At 44.9% G+C, this 24510-nt stretch overlaps 1 protein-coding gene across 1 annotated transcript in view; it reads right to left on the reverse strand.

Moving 5' to 3' along the window:
* Positions 1 to 1645: 1645 nt before the first annotated feature.
* LOC311141799 (paxillin-like) overlaps positions 1646 to 24510 on the reverse strand; it is a 30392-nt gene continuing 7527 nt past the window's right edge. Inside the window, exons 2-11 of the mRNA XM_084177264.1 lie at positions 15857 to 16065; positions 15670 to 15755; positions 15406 to 15545; positions 15027 to 15219; positions 14670 to 14790; positions 11095 to 11253; positions 10782 to 10955; positions 4131 to 4212; positions 3894 to 4042; positions 1646 to 3789 (exon numbers count right to left, since the gene is read on the reverse strand). Coding sequence (XP_084033390.1) covers positions 3523 to 3789; positions 3894 to 4042; positions 4131 to 4212; positions 10782 to 10955; positions 11095 to 11253; positions 14670 to 14790; positions 15027 to 15219; positions 15406 to 15545; positions 15670 to 15755; positions 15857 to 16065 — 1580 coding nt within the window. The 3' untranslated portion in view covers positions 1646 to 3522. The remainder of the gene's footprint in view (positions 3790 to 3893; positions 4043 to 4130; positions 4213 to 10781; positions 10956 to 11094; positions 11254 to 14669; positions 14791 to 15026; positions 15220 to 15405; positions 15546 to 15669; positions 15756 to 15856; positions 16066 to 24510) is intronic.

Below are 24510 nucleotides of genomic sequence, written 5' to 3' on the forward strand. Positions count from 1 at the left end.
GCACCATCGAGAGCATCCTGACTGGTTGCATCACCGCCTGGTATGGCAACTGCTTGGCCTCCGACCGCAAGGCACTACAGAGGGTAGTGCGTACGGCCCAGTACATCACTGGGGCCAAGTTTCCTGCCATCCAGGACCTCTATACCAGGCGGTGTCAGAGGAAGGCCCTCAAAATTGTCAAAGACTCCAGCCACCCTAGTCATAGACTGTTCCCTCTGCTACCGCACGGCAAGCGGTACCGGAGTGCCAAGTCTAGGTCCAAAAGACTTCTCAACAGCTTCTACCCCCAAGCCATAAGACTCCTGAACAGCTAATCATGACTACCCGGACTATTTGCACTGCCCCCCACCCCATCTTTTTACGCTGCTTCTACTCTGTTAATTATTTATGCATAGTCACTTTAACTCTACCCACATGTACATATTACTTCAACTAGCCGGTGCCCCCGCACATTGACTCTGCACCGGTACCCCCCTGTATATATAGCCTCCCTACTGTTATTTTATTTTTTCTCAACACTTTTTTGTTTTATTTTACTTTTGTAATTAAAAATAAATGCACTGTTGGTTAAGGGCTGTAAGTAAGCATTTCACTGTAATGTCTGCACCTGTTGTATTCGGCACATGTAGCCAATAAAATTTGATTTATTTTATTTTTCAAGAAAAGATAAGGGAGTTGAACTCCAGTCTAGTAGGTGGCGGTAATGCAACAAATTGGATGCCAACCGCCGTTAAACCTCATTGAAGAAGAAGTCTTATTTTCGTGGACAGATTTTGGGTGGAGTAAAACCTCTCGCTTCGCCTCTTCCTCTCTGGTTAGGGTCACTAACGAAAACGCTCTCCTAACCTACTACGGAAATCACTTCCGGTCGAAGCTGTATCGAAGCCGTATTGAAGTGGCATCAAAAGAGTGTGTCCCGCCTTGACATAACCCTAGCCTACTCTTTTGCCCTTGGTGTGTGGAAAGTTTAGACAAGGAATCAATTGAGATTTACCTTCTACAATAGTATATGCAGAGTTAACTAGGTTGTGTATTTTTTGCAAAGATGAGTTTCAAAATATGCTTACTGCCATCAGGGATCCCTGGAACGTCCCTACCCTAGCCTTAACCATTTTACATTTCAACTTCAATGGGGTAACGTCAGAGTTGGGACGTCCCAAAGATTCCGGATAGCAAGGACCATCAAAAGATCCACCACCTGTATGATTTCACTCCACGGGACACACTTTCCACACCACTTCGATACAGCAACAACCGGAAGTGGTTTTTGTAGCCGGTTAGGATAGCATTTTCGCTAACCCTTTACCTGATCTGCTATGAAAAAGTCACTTCTGGTTGTTGCTGTATCGAAGTGGCGTGAATAGAGTGTTTCTCATGTCAAGGCCAGGGACAAACTGAATGAGAAACAAGCTGCTTCTAGGGCATAACTTAGTCTGTACTTCATGCTTTCCTCACACCACAATATCACTGCCAAAAAAGTTTTACCCCACCATTGTTATGAACATAATGCCATCACATTCTACTCTAGATTTCACCACAGTCACAGATGGATAGTGTGGTCCAATAGAGTGTGCAGAATCCATTCCTAGATAAATAGGCATAATTGCCTTTGTTTCTCCAAAGGAAAACATGATCACAAATAATACACACTTGGGTAGATTCTTTTTTTTTTAGCATAGCCTATGAAATGAGTTGGATCAGTATTCAGTACTATGACATCACAAATGAAAAGGAGAAAAGGTGACAAGGGACACAATTTCAAGAAAAAAGTTATGTTGGTTAAATAACAGCATGATTCTGAGTAGACAAATGGTTAAATGATTTAAATAAAACATTATGAACAGAGATTTACAGGCTCTGGGTGTAAATCCCTGAACAAGATACAGGCCCAATAAAATTACATGATAGATAAGAATACAAGCCCACAAACCCAACTGGTGTACAGCAGATCCTGCACAGTGCACACTCTCAGAGACCACTATCAGACCAATATCAACACACATTATCCAGTGGACTCACACTGACAGAAATCTGAAGAGATAGTCCGAGACTCCCAGTCTATAAACAGTAGGATACCTTGCTGGTCTCCCCAGTGTAAAATACATTGCATTGATATTGGCACAAAAATAGATAGGCCTATTCCTTGAAAGCACACACTTGGATAGAGTCAAGGGGTTGTCGAGTTAAATGTTTACAGTTGCACACAGTATTGTTTGCATATAATCTGTGTGTACGTACATAAGGGGTTAACCTTGTGCAGTATTTTTCTATTTATTTTACAAAAAGTGAAACTCAATGCACAGTAACTTCACATTGGCTCAGCAATGTCACAGATATTGAAAAATAGAAATGCATCTCTGCTATGACATTTCTTAGAGGATATCTCTTAATGAGTGGTTATTCAAACTATTAACTGACCAGCGCTTTGTATACAATATTCTCACAGTAAAATGTAACCGTTTCCTGTCTGCAGAATAAATTCAATTGTTTATCATGGCATGCTCTTTTATACTGCATGAGCACTTTCTGAACAGAAAGGAAACTCCAAACCAGTCCAACTAAGGGTTAAGCTCTAAAGGACTGAGTAGGCAGTAGAGAAGGTGACAAAGTAACAATATTAACCATCTGCCCATTTGTCCTTATATGTGACTCCTATTTTCCAAACAGGGAGTCAAATATTATTTGTTGTAAATTAATATCTTTCTCACATACATTTTATAGAAATGTTCCTACACATAAAATCAAATTGTAACATGTCAGCATTAGTATGTTTGTCAAAAACACAAAATGCTTGTGTGGAGGTGTTAATGATTGTGTGTCACAAGGCCGTGTTTGTGAAAATGAGTCCACAAGGGTCTGATGACACGACTAAAATAATGACTGACCCACAGCCTATTTCCAGTCAAAGCTACAATGACATCATTATATCCATCTGTTCTCTGTTACTCGGACAGCAAGAGAAAGAAATGTCACCAAGGCCTTTGCTTTAGCAGTTGAAAAAAGGCCTCAGCTGATATAAAAACTAAACAATGACAGGTCAACTGCTCCCTGATCTAATAACATGACACATTTCAAATGGTTTCCAAGAGACACACTCAACCAGTGAGCAGCAACCTCAAACACACTTCCATGTACGTATTCCATGTGTTCTTACAATGTTCAGCAAGCATTTACACTGACTGCAAAAACAGTGGCAAAACTATTTGGGCTTGAAATCACACACTATTCTGAGCATCACAGAGAGAGCACAGGCATAGACCTGGTGAGATTGTCCATTACACTTCAAGGGCTGAAAGGAGAATGCTGGAATCTCTCACACATACTACCTGAAACACACACACATACACACACACACTTTCGCCATACACACCAGCAGTATACAGACATCCCTCTAAAACGATTGAAACACACACACAATCTGATTTGCACACACTACCAGAGCTACACAGACACTTCCCGATACACGCTTGTGAGCCACACACACACACACACACACACCTCCAGGCATAGAAAATCCACTCCCTAACTGAAGAGCTTCACAAAGCAGCCTTGGCAGTAGGGCTTGTCGTTCTGATCCTTGAAGGTGCCCTTGTTGAGCTGCTTGAGGCAGAAGGCACAGACAAAGTGCTCCGGGTGGAACTTCTTGGCCATGGCCGTGATGCAGCGGCCGGTGATGGGCTTCTGGCAGCCAGAGCAGAGGGAGCCGCGGTGCTCGTGGTAGTGCACCTCACAGTAGGGCTGCCCATCATGCTCAAAGAAACTCCCATTCACAAAAGGGGTGAAGCACTCCTGCATACCCAAACAGAGGGAGAGGGGAGAGTAATGAGTAAGTACAAGTCAGGACACTTCAACATGAATGCCCTTATAGAAAGTGAAATAGGCTGATTACAGACCCTGCATACAAAGCACTCTGGATGCCAAAGGGAGTTCAGCGCAGAGATGTAGTTCTCCAGGATGGCTCGGGCACAGCCGCCACATTTAGGTGCAAACATGTCAAAGTAGTCCTTCCTACAGTACGCCTTCCCGTCCTTCTCATGGAAGCCTTCAGAAGACACATACAGATCATGAGTTCTGCACCTCACTATAGAAATGGTCATTTCAAGTGAGCTCCAAGAATGGGTAAAACTCACCCTCTGGGCCAAAGAATGATCCACACTGAGCACAGAAGAAGTGTTCAGGATGCCATGTCCTGTCCAACGCGGTCACAACTTTCTGTAAACATAAACATAGGAACAGTAACTCTATGCTAGCTGACACTGAACTGCCTATGTAGTAATAATATACACTGAACAAATCAAATCAAGCTTTATTTATACAGCACATTTCAGACATGGAATGCAACGCAATGTGCTTTACAGGAAAAATGTAATAAACAATTAAAATAAAAGCTGAAATATTTACTACACAAACATAAGATAAAACGCAAAAGAATGACAAACTGAACAACTAAAAAGCAACCTAAGGAAAAGCAAAGCTAAAAATATGTGTTTTAAGATCTCTTTTAAATATGTCCACAGTTTCGGCCCCCCTCAGGTTCTTTGGCAGGCTATTCCAGAAGCCGGGGGCATTATAACTAAAGGCTGCCTCTCCCTGCCTCTTGGTCCTAGGCTTTGGGATAGTTAAAAGGCCAGTGCCAGAGGACCGGAGGGACCTACTAGGTACATAACTTAAAAGCATGTCTGACATTTATTGGGGTGCACAATTGTGGATTGATTTAAAAACCAATAGAAGAACCTTAAAATTAATTCTAAAACTCACAGGCAGCCAGTGCAGAGACCTTAAAACCGGTGTAATGTGTGCTCTCCGTCTGGTCTTGGTCAGTACCCGTGCTGCAGCATTTTGCAGTTGACCAATGGCTTTCTTGGGTAGACCAGACAGGAGAGCATTACAGTAGTCAAGACTGCTTGTAATAAAAGCATGGATGAGTCTCTGTATCAGTCAGAGAGAAATGTCTGCACCTTGCAACGTTCCTCAGGTGGTAAAAAGCTATTTTGGTCACATTCCTAATGTGTGATTAGAAATTTAGTTCAGAATCTAAAATAACACCTAGGGTTTTTTACCTGGTGTTTTATCTTTATTGCCCGTGAATTAAAATGTGCGGCTAGATTCGCTCTGTTCTTTGGCTCCAACAATAAGTACCTCAGTCTTGTCTTGATTTAGTTGGAGGAAGTTGTGAGCCATCCAAGTATTTAAATCACTAATACAGTCTAATAATTTATCTGTGGAGCTAAAACCCTCTGGTGACACAGAAATGTAAAGTTGTGTATCGTCTGCGTAGCAGTGAAAATCAATGCTGTGCTTTCTGATAACGCTGGCAAGGGATAACATATATAAACTGAACAGTACCGGACCCAAAATCAAACCTTGTGGAACGCCACATGTAATATTTATTTTCTCTGAGTTATGTTCACCAAGGGTGACAAAAAAAATAAACTCTCGACCCGTTAAATAGGTCTTAAACCAATTTTGAACTGGACCGGAGAGGCCAACCCACCTCGCCAGTCTGTCCAGAAGAACATCATGGTCAACAGTGTCAAATACAGCATTTAAATCTAAGAGTACAAGGACAGAGAGCTGTTTGACATCTGTGTTGGCTCTAAGATCATTTACCACTAACTAAGGCGGTCTCTGTGCTTTGTTGGGCACGAAAACCAGATTGGAATTTTTCAAAAATAGAGTTGGCACTTTAAAAAATAATTTAGCTGTTTGAAAACCAATTTCTCCAGAATTTTGCTTAAGAATGGAAGGTTGGCCAATAATTGCTAAGAGATGAAGAATCTAGATTACTTTTCATCAGAAGGGGTTTCACCATAGCAGTTTTTAGTGCAGTGGGGAACAGGGAGGGATTAACAATAGCTTGCACTTCTTCAGATATGCAATTAAAAACTTTTTTGAAGAAGGTGGTGGGGATAGGATCGATAAGGCAGGTAGAAGGCTTAAGTTGTGATATCACTTTCCTGAGCATGTCTGTGTCAACCAGGGAAAACTAATCCATACTGCCTTTGCGTGGTAGGCTAGGGCACATTTCAAACTTCTCATCAGGTCTTGCTTGACTGATAACTAACATTAGGCTGGGTATCTTATCTCTGAAATATGCCACAAACTCATCACATTTAGATGTGGAAGAAAGTTCACATAGGTTTGCAGGGGTAGGATTTATCAGGCCATCAACGGTCAAGAAGAGCACTCTCGAATTATTCTAATTAATGATGATCAGGTTAGAAAAAATTATTTTTGCTTTGTTATATATCCCAAATTGCTCTCTCAGAATATCATAATGGACCTGCAACTTTTACTTTCTCAATTTCCGCTCTGCCTTTCTGCAATTTCTCTTTATTTGATTCATTTCCTCACTTATCCAAGGGGCTCTCTGTTTGGATGTGGCCTTTTTCAACATTACTGGAGCTATGGCATCAATGGTTGCCCTTAGTTTGCTATTAAAGTGATCAACTAAATCATCACAAGAGGCAGGCAGAATAGGTGGAGTATTGTTCATACACTCAATAAAATCTGTAGCAACTTCAGAGGTAAGATAGCGTTTCTTAATAATGCAGTCACTATTACCTTGTGCTATCAACTACAAGGTAGTAAAATACACAGTGGTGATCAGATAAAGCAACATCAACAATAGAGGATAGGTCAATAAAAAGCCCCTTGGTAATAACAAGGTCCAGAATATGGCCGCGGTTATGGGTGGGCCCAGTAACATGTTGGATGAAGTCCATAAAACTCAAAAGATTCATGAATTCAATGGCCTTGGAGTCAGTCTCTTTGCCAAAATGAATATAAAAAATCGCCCAACACAATGATTTTTTTATAGTTCAAGGACAATAGACAATAGTTCAGATAAATCAGTAAAGAAAGTGGGGCAGTGCTTTGGTGGCTTATACATGGTTATGACCTGCACTGGTGGCTGACATTTAAACAGTACAGCATGATGCTCAAAATATCCAAAGTCGCCAAAAACGAAATGTCCTTACAGCTGAGAGCCAGTGGTGTAAAGTACTTAAGCAAAAATACTTTAAAGTACTAATTAAGTACTTTTTGGGGGTATCTGTACTTCACTATTTATATTTTTGCCAACTTTTACTTCACTACATTCCTAAAGAAAATAATGTACTTTTTACTCCATACATTTTCCCTGACACCCAAAAGTACTCGTTTCATTTTGACAGGAAAATGGTCCAATTCACACACTTATCAAGAGAACATCCCTGGTCATCCCTACTGCCTCTGATCTGGCGGACTCACTAAACACAAAATGCTTCGTTTGTAAATTATGTCAGAGTGTTGAAGTGTGCCCCTGGCTATCCGCCAATAAAAAAAAGAAAAGAAAATTGTGCCGTCTGGTTTGCTTAATATAAGGAATTTGAAATGGTTTATACTTGTACTTTTAATACTTATGTACATTTTAGCAATTCCATTTACTTTTGATACTTAAGTATATTTAAAACCAAATACTTTTAGACTTTTACTCATGTAGTATTTTACAGGGTGACTTTCACTTTTACTTGAGTCATTTTCTATTAAGGTATCTTTACTTTTACTCAAGTATGACAATTGAGTACTTTTTCCACCACTGCTGAGAGCATTAGTGAAAATAGAGGCTGTCCCCTCACCCTTTTCTGATAGAGTATGAAAAGCTGTAGTCCGGGGGGGAGGCTTCAATAAGAGCGGCACTACAGTCTGATAACAGCCATGTCTCAGTGAGAAACATGCAATCAACTTTGCGCTCAGTAATGAGGTAATTCACGAGAAAGGTTTTACTTGTGATTACTCTAACATTTAAAAGTGCCATATTCAATGAGTATGGGCCACTCTGCCCCTGGGGCATCTGCCTTGAGGTAACCAATGGAATAACAACCAAATGATTAACGTTACACCCACGTTTTCTGACAATCTGCAATCTATCAGAATGGTAGGAGATGACAGTTTGAATAAACTCACTAGAAGGCGGAGTTAAAGGAACATAAATTACGTTACTCACAATAACCATAGTGCCATTTCTACAGGAGTTGATATGCTTTCCAAGTCCTCTGTTGCTTATTCTGACAGGGAGAACTGGAGCACTACCTGACCCTGTCCGTCAGTCTCTAAAACAGTTTGCGATGTTGCTGGAAATAATCCTGGAACCTCTGCGGTTAGGGTGAATCCCACCTTTTTAAAAAGTGCTGGTTACTCCCACAGCAAATAAAATGTGGGTGCGTTCGTAAATTCGATCTGGCCATCTACTCTGATTTCAGAGCACTCTCGTTTGAGTGTGCCAGAGCGCAGAATAACTGATGAATTTACGAATACTCAACACCTGTTGAATATGGCCGGTGTCAGTAAACCTCTGCAAATTTTTTTTATTAAATTGTTGCCAGCAGCACAGTTACAGTCACCAACGACCAACGCTCTGGATAACATGAAAACAGCCTAACCAGCTCTGCTAGGGCGAGAATAATTGTCAGAGTGAGGTGTTCTCTCATTTATGTCTGGAAGTAGCTAGCATGCTAGCTAACTTTAGCCAGTTAGCTTGGGTGCTTGACTGCCGTTGTGAGGTCTGAACGCTCTGATCAACCCTACTCCTCAGCCAGAGCGTCAAGTGTGCGCTCTGAACGCTCCGAGAGGGAAACGCTCGGAATTTACAAACGGACAATCTGACAACGCCCTGAGCGCTCTCTGGCACTCCAGAGTGAATCTACGAACGCACCCTTTGGCACAAAAAGAGACATTCCTGTCATTGCAAAGTTTCTTCAGGTACTCGTTTAGGGCAAAGAGCCGGCTGGATCTGTGCTGACTCCCGGGGCTGGTAGGTCAGTCTCAAGCGGGGAAAAGCTGTTTGATAGCTGGATCGGCTCTTCTCGGATAGATGAAGGGTGGCCAGCTGCCTTCCCAATCTCCTATGCCTTGCGAGTGTCCAGTCTCCCATGGGCCACAGAGTTGAGCTTAACATCTGTCCGTTGGATTGGGACAGATCAACGCTGCCCGACTCGTCGACAACTTTGCTATAGGAGGCATTTAAAACTGAGATTTGGTTTGCTTGGGGTGTACTTAGAAAGCAGGTTATCCTTTCCTCGCAGCTGAGCTAACAGCCGGAGGATCTCTTCCCTAAGCTGCTTGATGGTGGTGCATTTAGGGCAGACAAATCCCTGTCCATTTTCCAGTTCCACCTTATCTTCATCTTGTGTTTGTGTGGAAATCACCTCACACCTGAAGCATTTGTGCCCAGCCGTGGATAAAAACTGAGGTGGGCTAACACTGCTAGCGTTAGCCTGCTTCGTTTTAATGATGGCTAGCAGCTAACTGCTACTTATCAGGAATCTGGGACATAAACTTGCGGTCTCAGCCGTAAACAGTTCATATACAGAAATCAGTAAATTGAAATAAATGCATTAGGCCCTAATCTATGGATTTTCCATGACTGGGAATACAGATATGCATCTGTTAGTCACAGATACCTTAAAAAAAAAAGTAGGGGCATGGATCAGAAAACCTGTCAATATGTGGTGTGAACACCATTTGCCTCATGCAGTGCAACACATCTCCTTTGCATAGAGTTGATCAGACTGTTGATTGTGGCCTGTGGAATGTTGTCTCACTCCTCTTCAATGGCTGTGTGAAGTTGTTGGATATTGATGGGAACTGGAACACGCTTTTGTACACGTCGATCCAGAGCATCCCAAACATCCTCAGTGGGTGACATGTCTGGTGAGTATGCAGGCCATGGAAGAACTGGGACATTTTCAGCTTCCAGGAATTGTGTACAGATCCTTGGGACATGGGGCCGTGCATTATCATGCTGAAACATGAGGTGATGGCGGCGGATGAGTGGCACAACAATAGGCCTCAGGATCTCGTCACGGTATCTCTGTGCATTCAAATTGCCATCGATAAAATGCAATTGTGTTTGTTGTCTGTAGCTTATGCCTGGCCAAACCATAACCCCACTGCCACCATGGGGATTCTGTTCACAACATTGACATCAGCAAACCGCTCGCCCATACAACGCCATCTGCCCGGTACAGTTGAAACCGGGATTCATCCGTGAAGAGCACACTTCTCCAGCGTGCCAGTGGCCATCGAAGGTGAGCATTTGCCCACTGAAGTCGGTTCCGATGTCGAACTGCAGTCAGGTCTAGACCCTGGTGAGGACGATGAGCATGCAGATAAGCTTCCCTGAGACGGTTTCTGACAGTTTGTGCAGAAAGTCTTCTGTTGTGCAAACCCACAGTTTCATCAGCTGTCTGGGTGGCTGGCCTCAGACTATCCCGCAGGTGAAGAAGCCGGATGTGGAGGTTCTGGGTTGGCGTGGTTACACATGGTCTGCGGTTGTGAGGCCAGTTAGATTCTCTAAAATGACGTTGGAAGCAGCTTATGGTAGAGAAATGAACATTAAATTATCTGGCAACAGCTTTGGTGGACATTCCTGCAGTCAGCATACCATTTGCACACTCCCTCAACACTTCAAACATCTGTGGCATTGTGTTGTGTGACAAAACTGCACATTTTAGATTGGCCTATTATTGTCCCCAGCACAAGGTGCACCTGTGTAATGATCATGCCATTTAATCAGCTTCTTGATATGCCACACCTGTCAGGTGGATGGATTATCTTGGCAAAGGAGAAATGCTCACTAACAGGGATGTAACCAAATTTGTGCACACAATGAGAGAAATAAGCTTTTTGTGCGTATGGAAAATTTCTGGGATCTTCTATTTCAGCTCATGAAACATGGGACCAACACTTTACATGTTGCGTTAATATTTTTGTTCAGTGTAGTACAGGTGTTTACTTACGTCTAGTATAGGTCCGTTACAGTAGTGGCAGCGTGGGGAGAACAGGTTGTGGTAGTCCATCTCACAGTAGGGCGCTCCGTCACGCTCAAAGAAGTTTCTGGAGCCTATCTCCTCCTGACAGTGTGTGCACACAAAGTGCTCTGGGTGCCACGTGCGCCCCATGGCAGTAACCACCTGGACAAACAGACAGTATATTTACATTTACCATGCCAACAAATCTCTGCAATTCAATTGAAAGTAACTTGAAGTTAAAAAGAGCATGATCTTAGAAAGGCCACCAGAGTCTGATCTATGGCCCACCCAAGCCCCTCACCTGTCCCACGATGGGTTTACAGCAGGCCCCACACACTCCCTTGGCCACAGTCTGCACACCCAGTTTATGGAGGTCAGACTGCAGGCTGCCGAGCATGTTGTCCAGCTTGTTGACCTGTGTTGGGGGGCCTCCTGGGCCACCTTTCCCCTGGGCCATGATCTGTCAAAAGATGGAGAGTGAGAGGACAGACACCAGAGCATCAAATAAAATAAATCTAAACAAATAACTAAACTGTGGCTGAACTAAAGGAAACTGAAGCCAGTGAGAAAGGAGAGAGAGAGATCCATGCCTCAATTGGAGGGAAGATTGGATCGTATTCTGTTTGACAGCCAATGGACACCAGGACCTTGGGGGGAGGTGGTGGTGGTGCAGACTTCACCGTTGGAGGGGGCGCTGGGGCCGGGGGAGCAGGCAGAGGGGGCTCTGGCTTGGGGGCAGGGGGCTGCTGTACTGGGACCGGTGGGGGTTGTACAAGCGGAGGTGGGGGAGGGATGGGTTCCTGGGGTGGAGGAGGTTGAGGAGGGGGACAGGGGGGAGGGGGAGGAGGTAGGGGAGCATGGATCTGCTTAACAGGTGGGGGTCTCCTGGGTTCTTCTATAATAGGAGGGTGACGAGGGGCTGGGGGAGACTGGGGTGGGGAAATGACCCTCCTCTGAGGTATAGGTGACTCTGGGGTAATAATGATCTGAGGAGAAGAGAGACACACAGACGGGGACAACCAGAGAGTGAGAGAGAAAATTAATGGTAAAGAAAGGAAAGTGAAACTTGAAAAGGTAAAAGAAATCATGAGAAATGTGTAATAGTATCTGGGATGGTGTGATCCTGTTGTGATCGGATCCAGGCCAACCTTGTCCACCTCATTCGCGGCCCCATCGCCACGGAAACGCTGTGGCTTGGACATGACGATGATGCCCTCAGTGAGCCAATCGTCTGGCTGCTTGCGCCGGCGGTCAGCCAATCGGCCAATCCCCAGCTTCCCCTGCAGCTCCTCTATGAGCCGGTCCTGTGAGCTGCTCTTGTTGACGATGATGGGGCCCATCCGCCCCCTCCGGGGGTGACCCTCTCGGTTCATGGGGTGCACGTTGGGTGTCTCCTTGGTGCGCCTAATCACTGACTTAAGCTAGAAGGAGAATGAGCATCAGGACTCCACTGTGATCCATTTACAATACCGCAGGCCAGGTGAGTGGTTCAGTTCAGAGGAAGCAGTCCATTCAGATGAAGCACCATTCCAGTTCACTCAAAGCCAAAGGCAGCCATCTCCTCAAGGGTATGTAGCAGCGGAGGGTAAAGGCATGTCCAAAGGAATGTGTCAGTGAGCTCAGAGTCACACTCCATGCTGTCTTACATGCTCAGACCCCATCTCACCTCCCACCCATCACACAGTCCCATATGTTATCTGACCGTTAAGCAGAACATAGTTGTGCAAGATGGGGGCGTCATGCTGATGCAACAAGTGAGGCAGTCATAGGATGCAGTCACAACTCAAATTGTTTGGTTTTAACAAGACATGCCAACAAAGGTCACAGCCAGGCCGTAGTGCTGAGCGATTAGTGCTTTTTGAGGTCGGTTCGATCATTAACAAATAATCACGGTTTTCGGTTTTGATTATTAATGGACAAGTAGGCGGGGGCGCAATAGATTATGGTCATTGTAGTTAATTACCAGGTTTTCTGTGCCAGACTATGTAGAATATTGGCCTGTTGGAAACTACAACTCCCTACTACATCACACAGTTCGGGCTTGATCTGAGTTATCTCTAGAGAAACTGCGCCTCGAGCTAAAGAAAACAAAAATTACAGAATTCAAATAACTGAACAGACATTGGTCAATTAGTTGTTAAAAACAAACAGAAAATAAACAACATTTTGGTTAATCGCTCAGCACTACCAGGCAGTCAACAATAAGAGACTGCAGTAGCAGCAAACATCCAGGTGTGCAGATTGTAAGGACAGTATCTATATATACACACCATTTCTCAAACAGATGTTTTGGTATCAAACAACTTTCTGAGATGGCAAAAATGTCTTATGTTATTGTATGAATAACATTTAACTCTGTTGTTTCTATGCGTGTTTGTGCAGAACAGTACAGTGTGGTGGTGAGGGCAGTCCCATACATGTCCAGATGCAGAGACCCTGTCCATGGTGGCAGGCTGCAGCAGAGGCAGGTCCATGGCAGCATCAGGAGTTCCAGGGCAGGAGGAGCCATCCAGGGAGTCATCCATCCAGCTGGCCTCAGTCATAGGGGTCATGCTGCCATCTGTATAAGGTCTCTCTGTATAAGGAGTCATACTACCATCCAGTCCATCTTGGAGACACATGTTCAGCTCCACATCAGCCCAGTCCATGAGCTCCCTGTGGCCATCTATGTGTCCACTCATTACTGACCCATCACGGGTAATTGTCCCCTCACGGGTACTTGCCCCATCCCGGATACTCCCGGTGGTGTCTGGCTGCACCTCCCTTCTGTCTAAGGGCATGATGGGCTCCTCATGCACCACTTCCCTCTTCAGCTGAGGTGCCCCTCCCTTCAGCTGCAGTGCCTCAGTAGGGACTCTATTGTTCTCCATGTTGGTGAAACTCATGGCCAGCAGCTTATCCAGGGCTTCATCCAGAGAGGGCTCAGCTGCAGGGACTGGCTCCAGCACTGTCCTGGAGATCTTGGGGCTGGTGAGAGCTGGGGGAGAGGGAGACTTGGGAGACATGACCAGAGATGGTGAGGGGGCTTTAGAAGCAGTGAGAGGAGAGGTAGGGGACTTGGTGACAGAAGCAGGGAGAGGTGAAGGGGTCCTGGAAGTAGAGACAGGAACAAGACTAAGACTCTTGGTAGTGGTTGGAGTAGAGAAACGTAGATTAATGTCAGTTATGGGACTAGGGCTCTTGGTAACAGTAGGGGGAGTTGTACCAAGTTCTAGAGAGGGACTAGGGGATTTTAAGAGGTTATGGTCCAGGGTGACGCTGGCTGAGCTCAGTGATGGTTTAGCAGCATTAGGAGGACTGGCGTATGTGCTAGGTGAAGGGTTGGAGTGGTTGAGGACTACCAGAGATTTCTGACGAGAGGACAGCATGGTGGCAGAGACGTCGATGACCACATTTGGTTCTGGGTCACTCTCTGCAAATGACAGGGGGCTCTGGGAGGTTACAGTTGCTGGGGGAGGGCTTGATAATGAGGGATGTGGAGGGGACACTGCCCCCCCTGAGTCCCCACATTCCTCCTCTATGTGCAGCTCCCAGGCAGGTAGAGAGAAGAGAGGAGAGTCACAGGCAGGTTGAGAGGTTAAGAGGGAGGAGGGGGTACGTGGAAGAGGATGGACCTCCAGAGTGATGCTGGGGGAAGTTCCTGCCTGATCAAGCTGGAGGTCAGAGTTCATAGACCCCAAGGAGCCGAGGACAGGCTAGAGGACAGGACAGGCAGGAGAGAGGAAAGGGACACCACAAGAAGAGGAAGATAAAGAGAAACAATCAGATCAGAAAATAGATATAGAATTAAAGGAATCTATTAAAGGATTTTTCATGAGGTGATAAGAGGACAAGAGTAAGAAACACACACACACACACACACACACACACACACACCTTGAAGTCGGAAAGGGAGGCCATGAGCTCATCAAGTTCACGTGTGGCACAGGAAGCTGACATTCTGGCCTGCTGCTGAGAGGAAGAGTCCAACTCACTGTGAAGGACAGAGGGGCTGGGGCTGCAGAATACACAAACAAAAACATGATCACACACACAATCCAACATTGACCTCCTAAAACTAGTCATTATTCATTTCATCCTAATATGCGATCAGTAAGAGCACCAAAACCCAGGCTACAGTAGATTAACATGATCTCATTGCTAGCTAGCTTGTATCCTATAATTCAAGCTGATGACAAACTCCTCCTTGTCCATCTGTGATTCTTGAATAGGAGTAACTGCCAAACTGCTTACCTGGGAGTGGGTACAGAGACCTCCAGCTCATCCAGCAGACTCTCCACAGTGGGCCGGTCCTCCTCCACCGTCTGGGTCCCGTTCAGTTTGGTCTTCTCCTGAGACGGAGGGCTCACCATGATGTCAGGGGGACCCCCGTTCTCCTGCACATAGTGGGTTATGCTGCAGGACGGCAGGGGTGGGGCGGTTTCCTCTGTGGGTAGAAAGGACAGTGGGACATGATATCTCTGATATCATCACAGCATCATGTAGTAAACACATACTGCAAAGACAAGACCACCTATGGCACAGAGAATGACTGAGATAAGTGCCACTTAGGTAACATAAACACCAAAACCTAGTGAAAAATGATGTAGGATGTGTTTAGCTGTCTGTGTACCTGTGGTGGGGAAGGAGGGAGAGTTCTGCTGGACAGCGTTGAGCTCCAGGAGCAGCCTGTCCAGCTCTGACAGGTTACTGCCCAGAGCTGAGCTCATGGCAGCCGCAGACTGGTCAGCAGACTTCTGTTTGTTGGGGAAACTGACAGAGGCAGAGAGACAATGGGTGTCAATTGTGGTCAAGTATAAAACAGTGACAGACGGTAGAGTAGTCTCCCAGTGGGGGTCCCTTCCTAGAGATCTGTTCCTATGGCCCTCCTGCCTACCTGTAGACGTGGTCCTCTTCAATGTGGGACAGGGGCGGGCTGCTACTGTCCTTGGACCATGAGCTCTTTGGAGCTGAACCCAAGGACTGCAGAGAAGAGAACATTCACTACATTTAGTAATGAAAAGCCATTTAATTAATGAGATTTGTGAGTCTGAGTTGTGGTTCTGAGGTACAGTATGACTGACCTGTTGGGAGGAGTGGTGGGAGTCCAGGGAGTCTATCACAGAGCCATTCAGAGCCTCAGCCGAGGGAGGGGGCGGCACCGGGGGAGGGACTGACACATCCTGGTAGGAGTTCCCTCCAGTGGGGAAGGAGTAGGGGGTCTCCTCAGACAGGAACACAGGACGCTTGGAGATGTTGGACGTCGTGGATTCCAGGTCCGCCAACAAAGCGTCTGAGAAGGAAAGAGATGCCTCCATTGTTAGACACAGCATACGCTCACTCATAAACATTACAGACAGAAATACACAAACCCCAAGGCTGCCACAGTATCATTACATCAATACAAAATGTGTTTTTGGAAGATTGAGGGTGGACATTTGTTTCCCCTCTTTCTGGAGCAAATCAGACCAAGACTCAACACAACTTCGCCTATGCTTAGCAATAATGTGAATAGTTTGAATTATAATGACAGATTTAGTTATATTGCCTCCATTAGACTGAAAATAATTCTAAGTACGTAACATGTGTGGAGACCTATACATTCTACACCCAGCATATGGGCCTCTCCGGCTGGAGTCTACTGAGAGGCGGGTGTCTGGAAACTGACAATGCCTATGCGTATGTGTCAGCCTCTCATTCCAACCTCCTGTCACTCAGCCTCCTTACTCCAAAAAAAGCCTGCTCCCAAGGGCCCCTCCACCAGGAGCCAAGTTTAGGCCCTGTCATCATCACAGCTCGACACGGACTCACAAAGCCCCAGTGTAATTTCTAAACCCACTCCCGTCTGGTTAACATCCCCAGTGAAACCCACAACTGTTTCAGTCCATCAATCTTTCCATCAGGCCCTAAAATATATTGCTGCTGTCAGTAAGTACCTGGCTATCAGTCTTTGTTCCGTCCGTCCGTCCGTTTATCTTCCTAACAGAAAAATGCCTTTCTTAACCTGTTGCTCTTTTCAAAAAGCTTTGTGTGAGTGTGGGCATCAGACAGACATCATATACATCTCCTCCAGGGCTAGAGTGTACAGCATTACTGTCCCCTGGAACACCAGAACAAAATAGACCCTTACATCACCCACTCCATCCATCCTCAGTCAGTCAAACAGAGCCTGTTAAAATGTTCCTGTTCATACTGGATGGTGGCAAAGGGAATCCTTATAGTCTACTCCATATAACAGAACCAAGTCAATTCAAAAGCCACCCCATAAGACCAGTTTCTCTCAATCATACGAGTCCATTTACATAAATAAGCTTCAAATCAAGAGAACCTTAAAAATGGCTCAACTAAATTATCTGATAAATGGACAGTCCGTAAGATGCCAACCTTACAAAAAACTTATGAGGTGAACAACAAATAGACAAATTATTTTTACAGGTTCCACCTAAGACCACAGTCCAAAAGTACCTCTTCGGTCACACACACACACAAAATCCTCTTTGCAAGAAGAAAAACAAAGCAAAAACAGACACACGAAATTAAGATGACATAAGGTTAACTGAGAATATTCAAGCTTTTCTGGGTAAAATGCCCCCTTACTATACTCACGATATGCCACCTGACAGATCCAGTACCCAAAAGTGTGCACAACTGTGTATGCAGCCAGAGAGGGACAGAGGACTAGCTAGTGGCCTGTCTTTTGAGGGTGTGGTTTGGAGGCAGGTGGGACATCAGAGACAGACACTGGATATTAACCCCTACAATAAGCCTCTCCCCTCCCTCCAACTCACCCCAGGGCTACCTTTCTCGCTCATAAAAATCAAGTCTGTCTACTTCTGTAAACAGTCTGAAGATTTTAGCTCTAGTTGCAATGATTTTTTAAATTGCCATCAACTAGATGTCAATGACATCTCTATTGTTCATCCATAACAACTTAATTTGAATAGGACTACGTTACAATTGTTCTGTAGGAACAGAGCTTTCACTTTAACCTATTCTCTACCACAGTACTCCCCCCACTGTTCATTCAGACCACATAGAGACCCCAACCAGTAGCTAGATGTTTAAGTCATGTAGTTAAACCACATGGGAGCAAAATCTATTTAAAGCTGTAAGCTCAGCAAGTAAGTCTGCGCAAACATGCTGAAATATAACTACCAGCTCAAAATAAGCTGCACCTGGTGCTGACATGCTGAACAAGGTCTTACTAAAGTTGACGTCATCACTCTTACAATAAAGCCTCATGAAAAATCACTGTCATCTCCCTATCCCGTCATTCACTTCTGAATTGATATCTTACACATTATGGTGTGGTTTCCCAATCATAGAAGTTATTACTGAAACAATGAATCGCACATGGCTAAGCAGGTATGACATACAGTACACAGAAGAACTTCATGACCTTACTCCTGGCAGTGAGGAATGGCAGACACACCGCCAAGTTCCTCAGTATCTGTTGCCTGACTGGGATGTCTATTCTCTGCCTAGCACGACTAGACTACCCCCCGCTGCTACTACATCTGTGACACTGGCCAACCCCTGTGGTACTGATCCGTCAGAGATCTCAGTCCAAATCTGATTAAGTGTTTCATGGATATTTGGGTAATGTATAGACTACTCTCAAGGGTGTCGCTAGCTTGATCACATACAGCAAAGCTGGTACCCACTACCCACCTTCATTGTAAATGAATAGTTCGTTAACAAACTAAGAACAATGAGTAGAGGATCTGTGGCCTGAGTTGGTCTAGGGGGAGTTAGTGGCATTAAGAATGCAAAGAAGTACTGTAAGCCAAGTAACAGACTTATCTTTTCCATACCGGGGGGGGGGGGGGGGGTAAAGGTCATGAGATGGGTAAAGTCCAATCATTTTCAGAGGAAATACTGACTACTTCTGAGAATTGTTTTTATTTATATAACCGTTTTCTATGGGAAACGCATTTATTCTGCCATTTGTGGATTCTAAGCAGGGCTAAATGCCATAGAGATCAGTTCATCTGACTATTTATTGTAGCTTCTATGACCTAAATAGATTTGCAATACATTCCTGTCATTCCTGTCCTGCCCTTTCATTGAAAGAATCTTCACATAAAGTCATAATGTTCAAACATAGGCCAACAGCCTTGTGTTGTGTGCATACTGTATGTGCATTCTTTGGGTGGTGGGTACGTGTAGATTCTTGCCTCTGTCCATAGCCCCCTCCTCCTAACCATACCAAAGCCCTGCAGTTTTTATCTGATTGGCGGGAAGGTACATGGGGAATTCGACAAATTCCACTGTCCGCCTCCAAGAGAGAAAGCAGCCAGGGATACAGAGAGGAGGGTGGCAGAGGAGAGGCATGAGATGGAGGCCAAGAATGGAAGAGAGGGATGATTTGGTTTACCCAGGGACTATAAACATCAGTAATATGTAACCTACATGAAATTAACAAATATTAAAAGAGAAAACACAGAATACAATGTTTTATAATACAGGCTATATTTGGCAAGACAGAAACCATCATTCAATCAGTTGCACTACAACTAGGTTCCAGATGAGAGAGGAATGAAAAAAATGTTTCTGTCTTTAGTTTCAAAACAATCAAAGTACTACGTTTAAGCAATAAGGCCCGAGGGTTTGTGGTATATGGCCAATATACCACGGCAACGCGGAGTGCCTGGACACAGCCTTTAGCCGTGGTATATTGGCCATATACCACAAACCCCTGAGGTGCCTTATTGCTATTATAAACTGGTTACCAACGTAATTAGAGCAGTAAAAATAAAATGTTGTCATAGCTGTGGTATACTGTCTGATATACCACGGCTGTCAGCCAATCAGCATTCAGGGCTCAAATCACCCAGTTTATAATATAATTTAGATAACAGGGCCAGATCAACAAAGTACCACATACTTGAAATTCCAGGAGAAGAGAGATGTCAATTTTTATTACCCATGGCAGGCCCAGAGTGCCATGCTTCCCAGGTTAACAGGCAGGCAGGCAGACAGGCAAGCTAATCTTTCCCACATCTTTAACACATTGGATACAGTGATGGGCCACCAGGGTCCACAACTCACCTGTTTATAGCTGGGGGCAGAGAGCAGAACTGGCCAGAGCCCCATGTAGAAAGAAACACTATCCCATCAGGCCTTCCCAACATGATATTTATATCAACCAGGAGAGACCGGGGCCAGAGAAGGGTGGAGAGATAAATACCAAAGAGGAGAATAGCAGATAGGGAAGGAGGGTAGGGAGAGAGGGAGTATGCAGCACAGAGAGAGAAGGGTGAACAGTGAGTGTAAAGACATACTGAAGGGAGTAGGGACACAGTGACAGAGAGAGTGGTGTGGTGTCTCAGAGAAAGACAGAAAGATATTGAAGCAAGATTGGGTCAATGGCTTCAAAATAATCACCACCAAAAATACCCGCCCAAGCAGCCCCATATCCGAAAGATGACACTCCCCTGAAGAGCGAGCTGGACCAAAATAAAAGCACTTCCCCACAGACCAGTAAATCAGATGACAGGGGAAAGTCTAAAAGACCATTTTGACACAGTCACATTTAGACCTTGAGAACAAACTCGCACCAATAGATGAGTGAGAGAGCTTGTGAGTTTGTGTGTGTTGGGGGAGGGGGTGTGAAACCTCAAGGATAGACAGTCTTGTTCCTCTTCTCCAAGTTCAGCTTGTGCAACAACACTGAATCACACCAACCAACCTCCAAAAACAGCCAGCCATTTTCCATGCTCTGTGGAATCCTCCACACTGAGCTATTTGAACAACATGCCCTGGGGATTCCCAGCCTGAGTAATGTGGGAAGAATCCAGCAGGAACTCTGATTCCTGCTCCATTACACTGACCCGTCAGGAAAATAATCAGCACTGTTTTCAGAGCCAAGAAACAAGTCGAGAGAGAGAGAGAGAGAAAGAGAGAGAAACAGTTGGGGAAATAAAAGCAAAAGAGAGGGGGGGGGGTGGATAGGACAGAGAGCATGACTAACTTTTATTGGTCAAAAACTTCCATAAGAGGTGGCAGAGCCTGCATCTCCTGCTGTATTTCCTGGACCTGAACGCCGATTCTGCTCATTGTTTTCTCCTATGTTTCCTCAGGATGTGAGGCAGGGTTCGTTGCCTAAGCGATGAGGTCAGTCATGCAGCTCCCCTCCCCAGACTCAGAACAGGATGGGTGTGGACGGAGCACAGAAAGAGCACAAGGACTGGACTGATTTACAGACAGTACCCTCGCATTAGTTCAGAAGGCAGGCCCACTGAAACATACAGTAGTGGTAGGCATACAGGGAGAAACACTAAAGGTCCCTAGGGGTGATGACTAGTCTGGTAACACTTGCCCACTGCTGACATACAGAAACTCACCAACTGCCAAAGTTGTAAGGACAGCTGTCTAAATTAGAGTGTGGTTGGCAAATATCGTAAACATTTAGTACCACTAGTGTTGGGCGGTATCCAGATTTTCATACAGTCATACCATATCGGGGTATACGGTATTACCGAATGTGCACACAAGGGGCGCTATAAAAAAAATATATACACACACACACAGTGGGGAAAAAAAGTATTTAGTCAGCCACCAATTGTGCAAGTTCTCCCACTTAAAAAGATGAGAGGCCTGTAATTTTCATCATAGGTACACGTCAACTATGACAGACAAAATAAGAAAATCCAGAAAATCACATTGTAGGATTTTTAATGAATTTATTTGCAAATTATGGTGGAAAATAAGTATTTGGTCACCTACAAGCAAGATTTGTCTCACAGACCTGTAACTTCTTTAAGAGGCTCCTCTGTCCTCCACTCGTTACCTGTATTAATGGCACCTGTTTGAACTTGTTATCAGTATAAAAGACACCTGTCCACAACCTCAAACAGTCACACTCCAAACTCCACTATGGCCAAGACCAAAGAGCTGTCAAAGGACACCAGAAACAAAATTGTAGACCTGCACCAGGCTGGGAAGACTGAATCTGCAATAGGTAAGCAGCTTGGTTTGAAGAAATCAACTGTGGGAGCAATTATTAGGAAATGGAAGACATACAAGACCACTGATAATCTCCCTCGATCTGGGGCTCCACACAAGAGCTCACCCTGTGGGGTCAAAATGATCACAAGAATGGTGAGCAAAAATCCCAGAACCACACAGGGGGACCTAGTGAATGACCTGCAGAGAGCTGGGACCAAAGTAACAAAGCCTACCATCAGTAGCACACTACGCCGCCAGGGAGTCAAATCCTGCAGTGCTAGACGTGTCCCCCTGCTTAAGCCAGTACATGTCCAGGCCCGTCTGAAGTTTGCTAGAGTGTATTTGTATGATCCAGAACAGGATTGGGAGAATGTCATATGGTCAGATGAAACCAAAATAGAACTTTTTGGTAAAAACTCAACTCGTCATGTTTGGAGGACAAAGAATGCTGAGTTGCATCCAAAGAACACCATACCTACTGTGAAGCATGGGGGTGGAAACATCATGCTTTGGGGCTGTTTTTCTGCAAAGGGACCAGGACAACTGATCTGTGTAAAGGAAAGAATGAATGGGGCCATGTATCGTGATTTTGAGTGAAAACCTCCTTCCATCAGCAAGGGCATTGAAGACGAAACGTGGCTGGGTCTTTCAGCATGACAATGATCCCAAACACACCGCCCGGGCAACGAAGGAGTGGCTTCGTAAGAAGCATTTCAAGGTCCTGGAGTGGCCTAGCCAGTCTCCAGAGCTCAACCCCATAGAAAATCTTTGGAGGGAGTTGAAAGTCCGTGTTGCCCAGCGACAGCCCCAAAACATCACTGCTCTAGAGGAGATCTGCATGGAGGAATGGGCCAAAATACCAGCAACAGTGTGTGAAAATCTTGTGAAGACTTACAGAAAACGTTTGACCTGTGTCATTGCCAACAAAGGGTATATAACAAAGTATTGAGAAACTTTTGTTATTGACCAAATACTTATTTTCCACCACAATTTGCAAATAAATTCATTAAAAATCCTACAATGTGATTTTCTGGATTTATTTTCCTCATTTTGTCTGTCATAGTTGACGTGTACCTATGATGAAAATTACAGGCCTCTCATCTTTTTAAGTGGGAGAACTTGCACAATTGGTGGCTGACTAAATACTTTTTTTCCCCACTGTACATTGCTACTACTGTTTACTATGTCACTTTATTCCTAGTTATATGTACATATTTACCTCAATTACCTCACACCCCTGCATATCGACTCGGTACTGGTACATCGTGTACATAGCCAGGTTATTGTTACTCATTGTGGATCTATTATTACTTTTATTATTACGTGTTTTACTTTTATATTATTTATCTTTCTTTCGTTCTGCATTGTTAAGGGCCCATAAGTAAGCATTTCACTGTTAGTTCACACCCGTTGTTTACGAAGCATGTGACAAATAAAATGTGATTACTGTTCAACAGATTGCAATGTTGTCCTCTCAACCAGCTGCCCACCTACACACCACTTATCCTGATGACAGGTCATGACATAAACAAAGGCTGCTTCAGCCCACAGGGACAGCCAGTCTGTGTGTTTCCCCAGCATGGAGAGTCAATCGCACAGGCTCCTGAGGAATTCACACAGAGAGGAGAGTGGGGACTTCACACTCCACACAAACACACCAGTAAGACAGGCCATCTGACACTGACTGACACCGTGTGTCACATGTGGTTAAAGAGTCACATCTGGGAGAAGGCTCAGCTGCACTGCAGCCACATCAGTAATGGTTCTGGGCCTGGGGCTGGGCACCACCTGATCTGAGCTGCGTGAGACAGGTCTGAGTCTCTGGAAGGTTCACGTGCCTCGTCTAACCTAGGGTTACTCACACAGTACTACAGAATCCCCCTTGCTTTTTGGGAGGGTAGTAAATGGGGACATCTCTAGTACACTGGGACAAGTAGAAAGAGGAGAGGATGGGATGATTGGGTTACGCAGCACTACATCATCAGAGGCATCCCTGCAGAGACCAGGGAATAGGGTTTTACTAGAAGGACACAGTAAGACTGACTGAGCGTACCTGTTTGTGAAGAGCCGTCTCTTTACAGGGCCAGTGTGGAACTGAGTGGTGGGAGGTGGTGAGCCGTAACCCAGGGAGTATTTGGCCTTGGACCCTGACAAACAGTGATGTTAGACATTCCACAGCCGCCTCTCCCCCTCCCTCAGGCCTGGCTTCCTCCGGCTTAAGTGAGACAGCAGGCTCCCTCTCAGTTAACAATCAGTCCTTTCACTGACCCAGAGCAGCTTTAGCATCTAATGAGCCCTGGAGGTATTCTCTATTTGTTCAATAACACCCTGTCTAATCTGGGCAGCTTTAGTGAACTGGCCACCTGATTAAATCTGTAAAAACAAAATAAGTGTGGTTGTGCCAGAGGTCAAGGGCCGCTGAATTGTGACAGTTGACTGGTCAGCTATCTTGTCTCAGAAAATAGACTGAAGGATAAAATGTTGGCATGGGGGAGGGGGGCATGCTCTACCACAGTGCCCATCAGCCAGAGGCTTGGTGCCTAAAATGCATTGATGCATGTAACCATGGAATATGATCTGTGTGCACAAGTATGAACAGTGCAGGTTGGCGTACAGTAGGCTCTGCTATTTGAGGTATGCCGGTTCCAGGTGTTTCTTTGTGTAAATATCTCTAGTGCATATCTGTATGTGAAAAGGTTCTCTAGTCTTTTGAAGACCCATATTGCTGCAGGATACTCTAATGTCTGAGTATGTACTCTAAACATGACTACCCAGCTAACAAATGTTC

The sequence above is a fragment of the Coregonus lavaretus genome (genome assembly GCF_964263955.1).
Source record: "Coregonus lavaretus genome assembly, chromosome: 14".
In the NCBI taxonomy this organism is placed as follows: Eukaryota; Metazoa; Chordata; class Actinopteri; order Salmoniformes; family Salmonidae; genus Coregonus; species Coregonus lavaretus.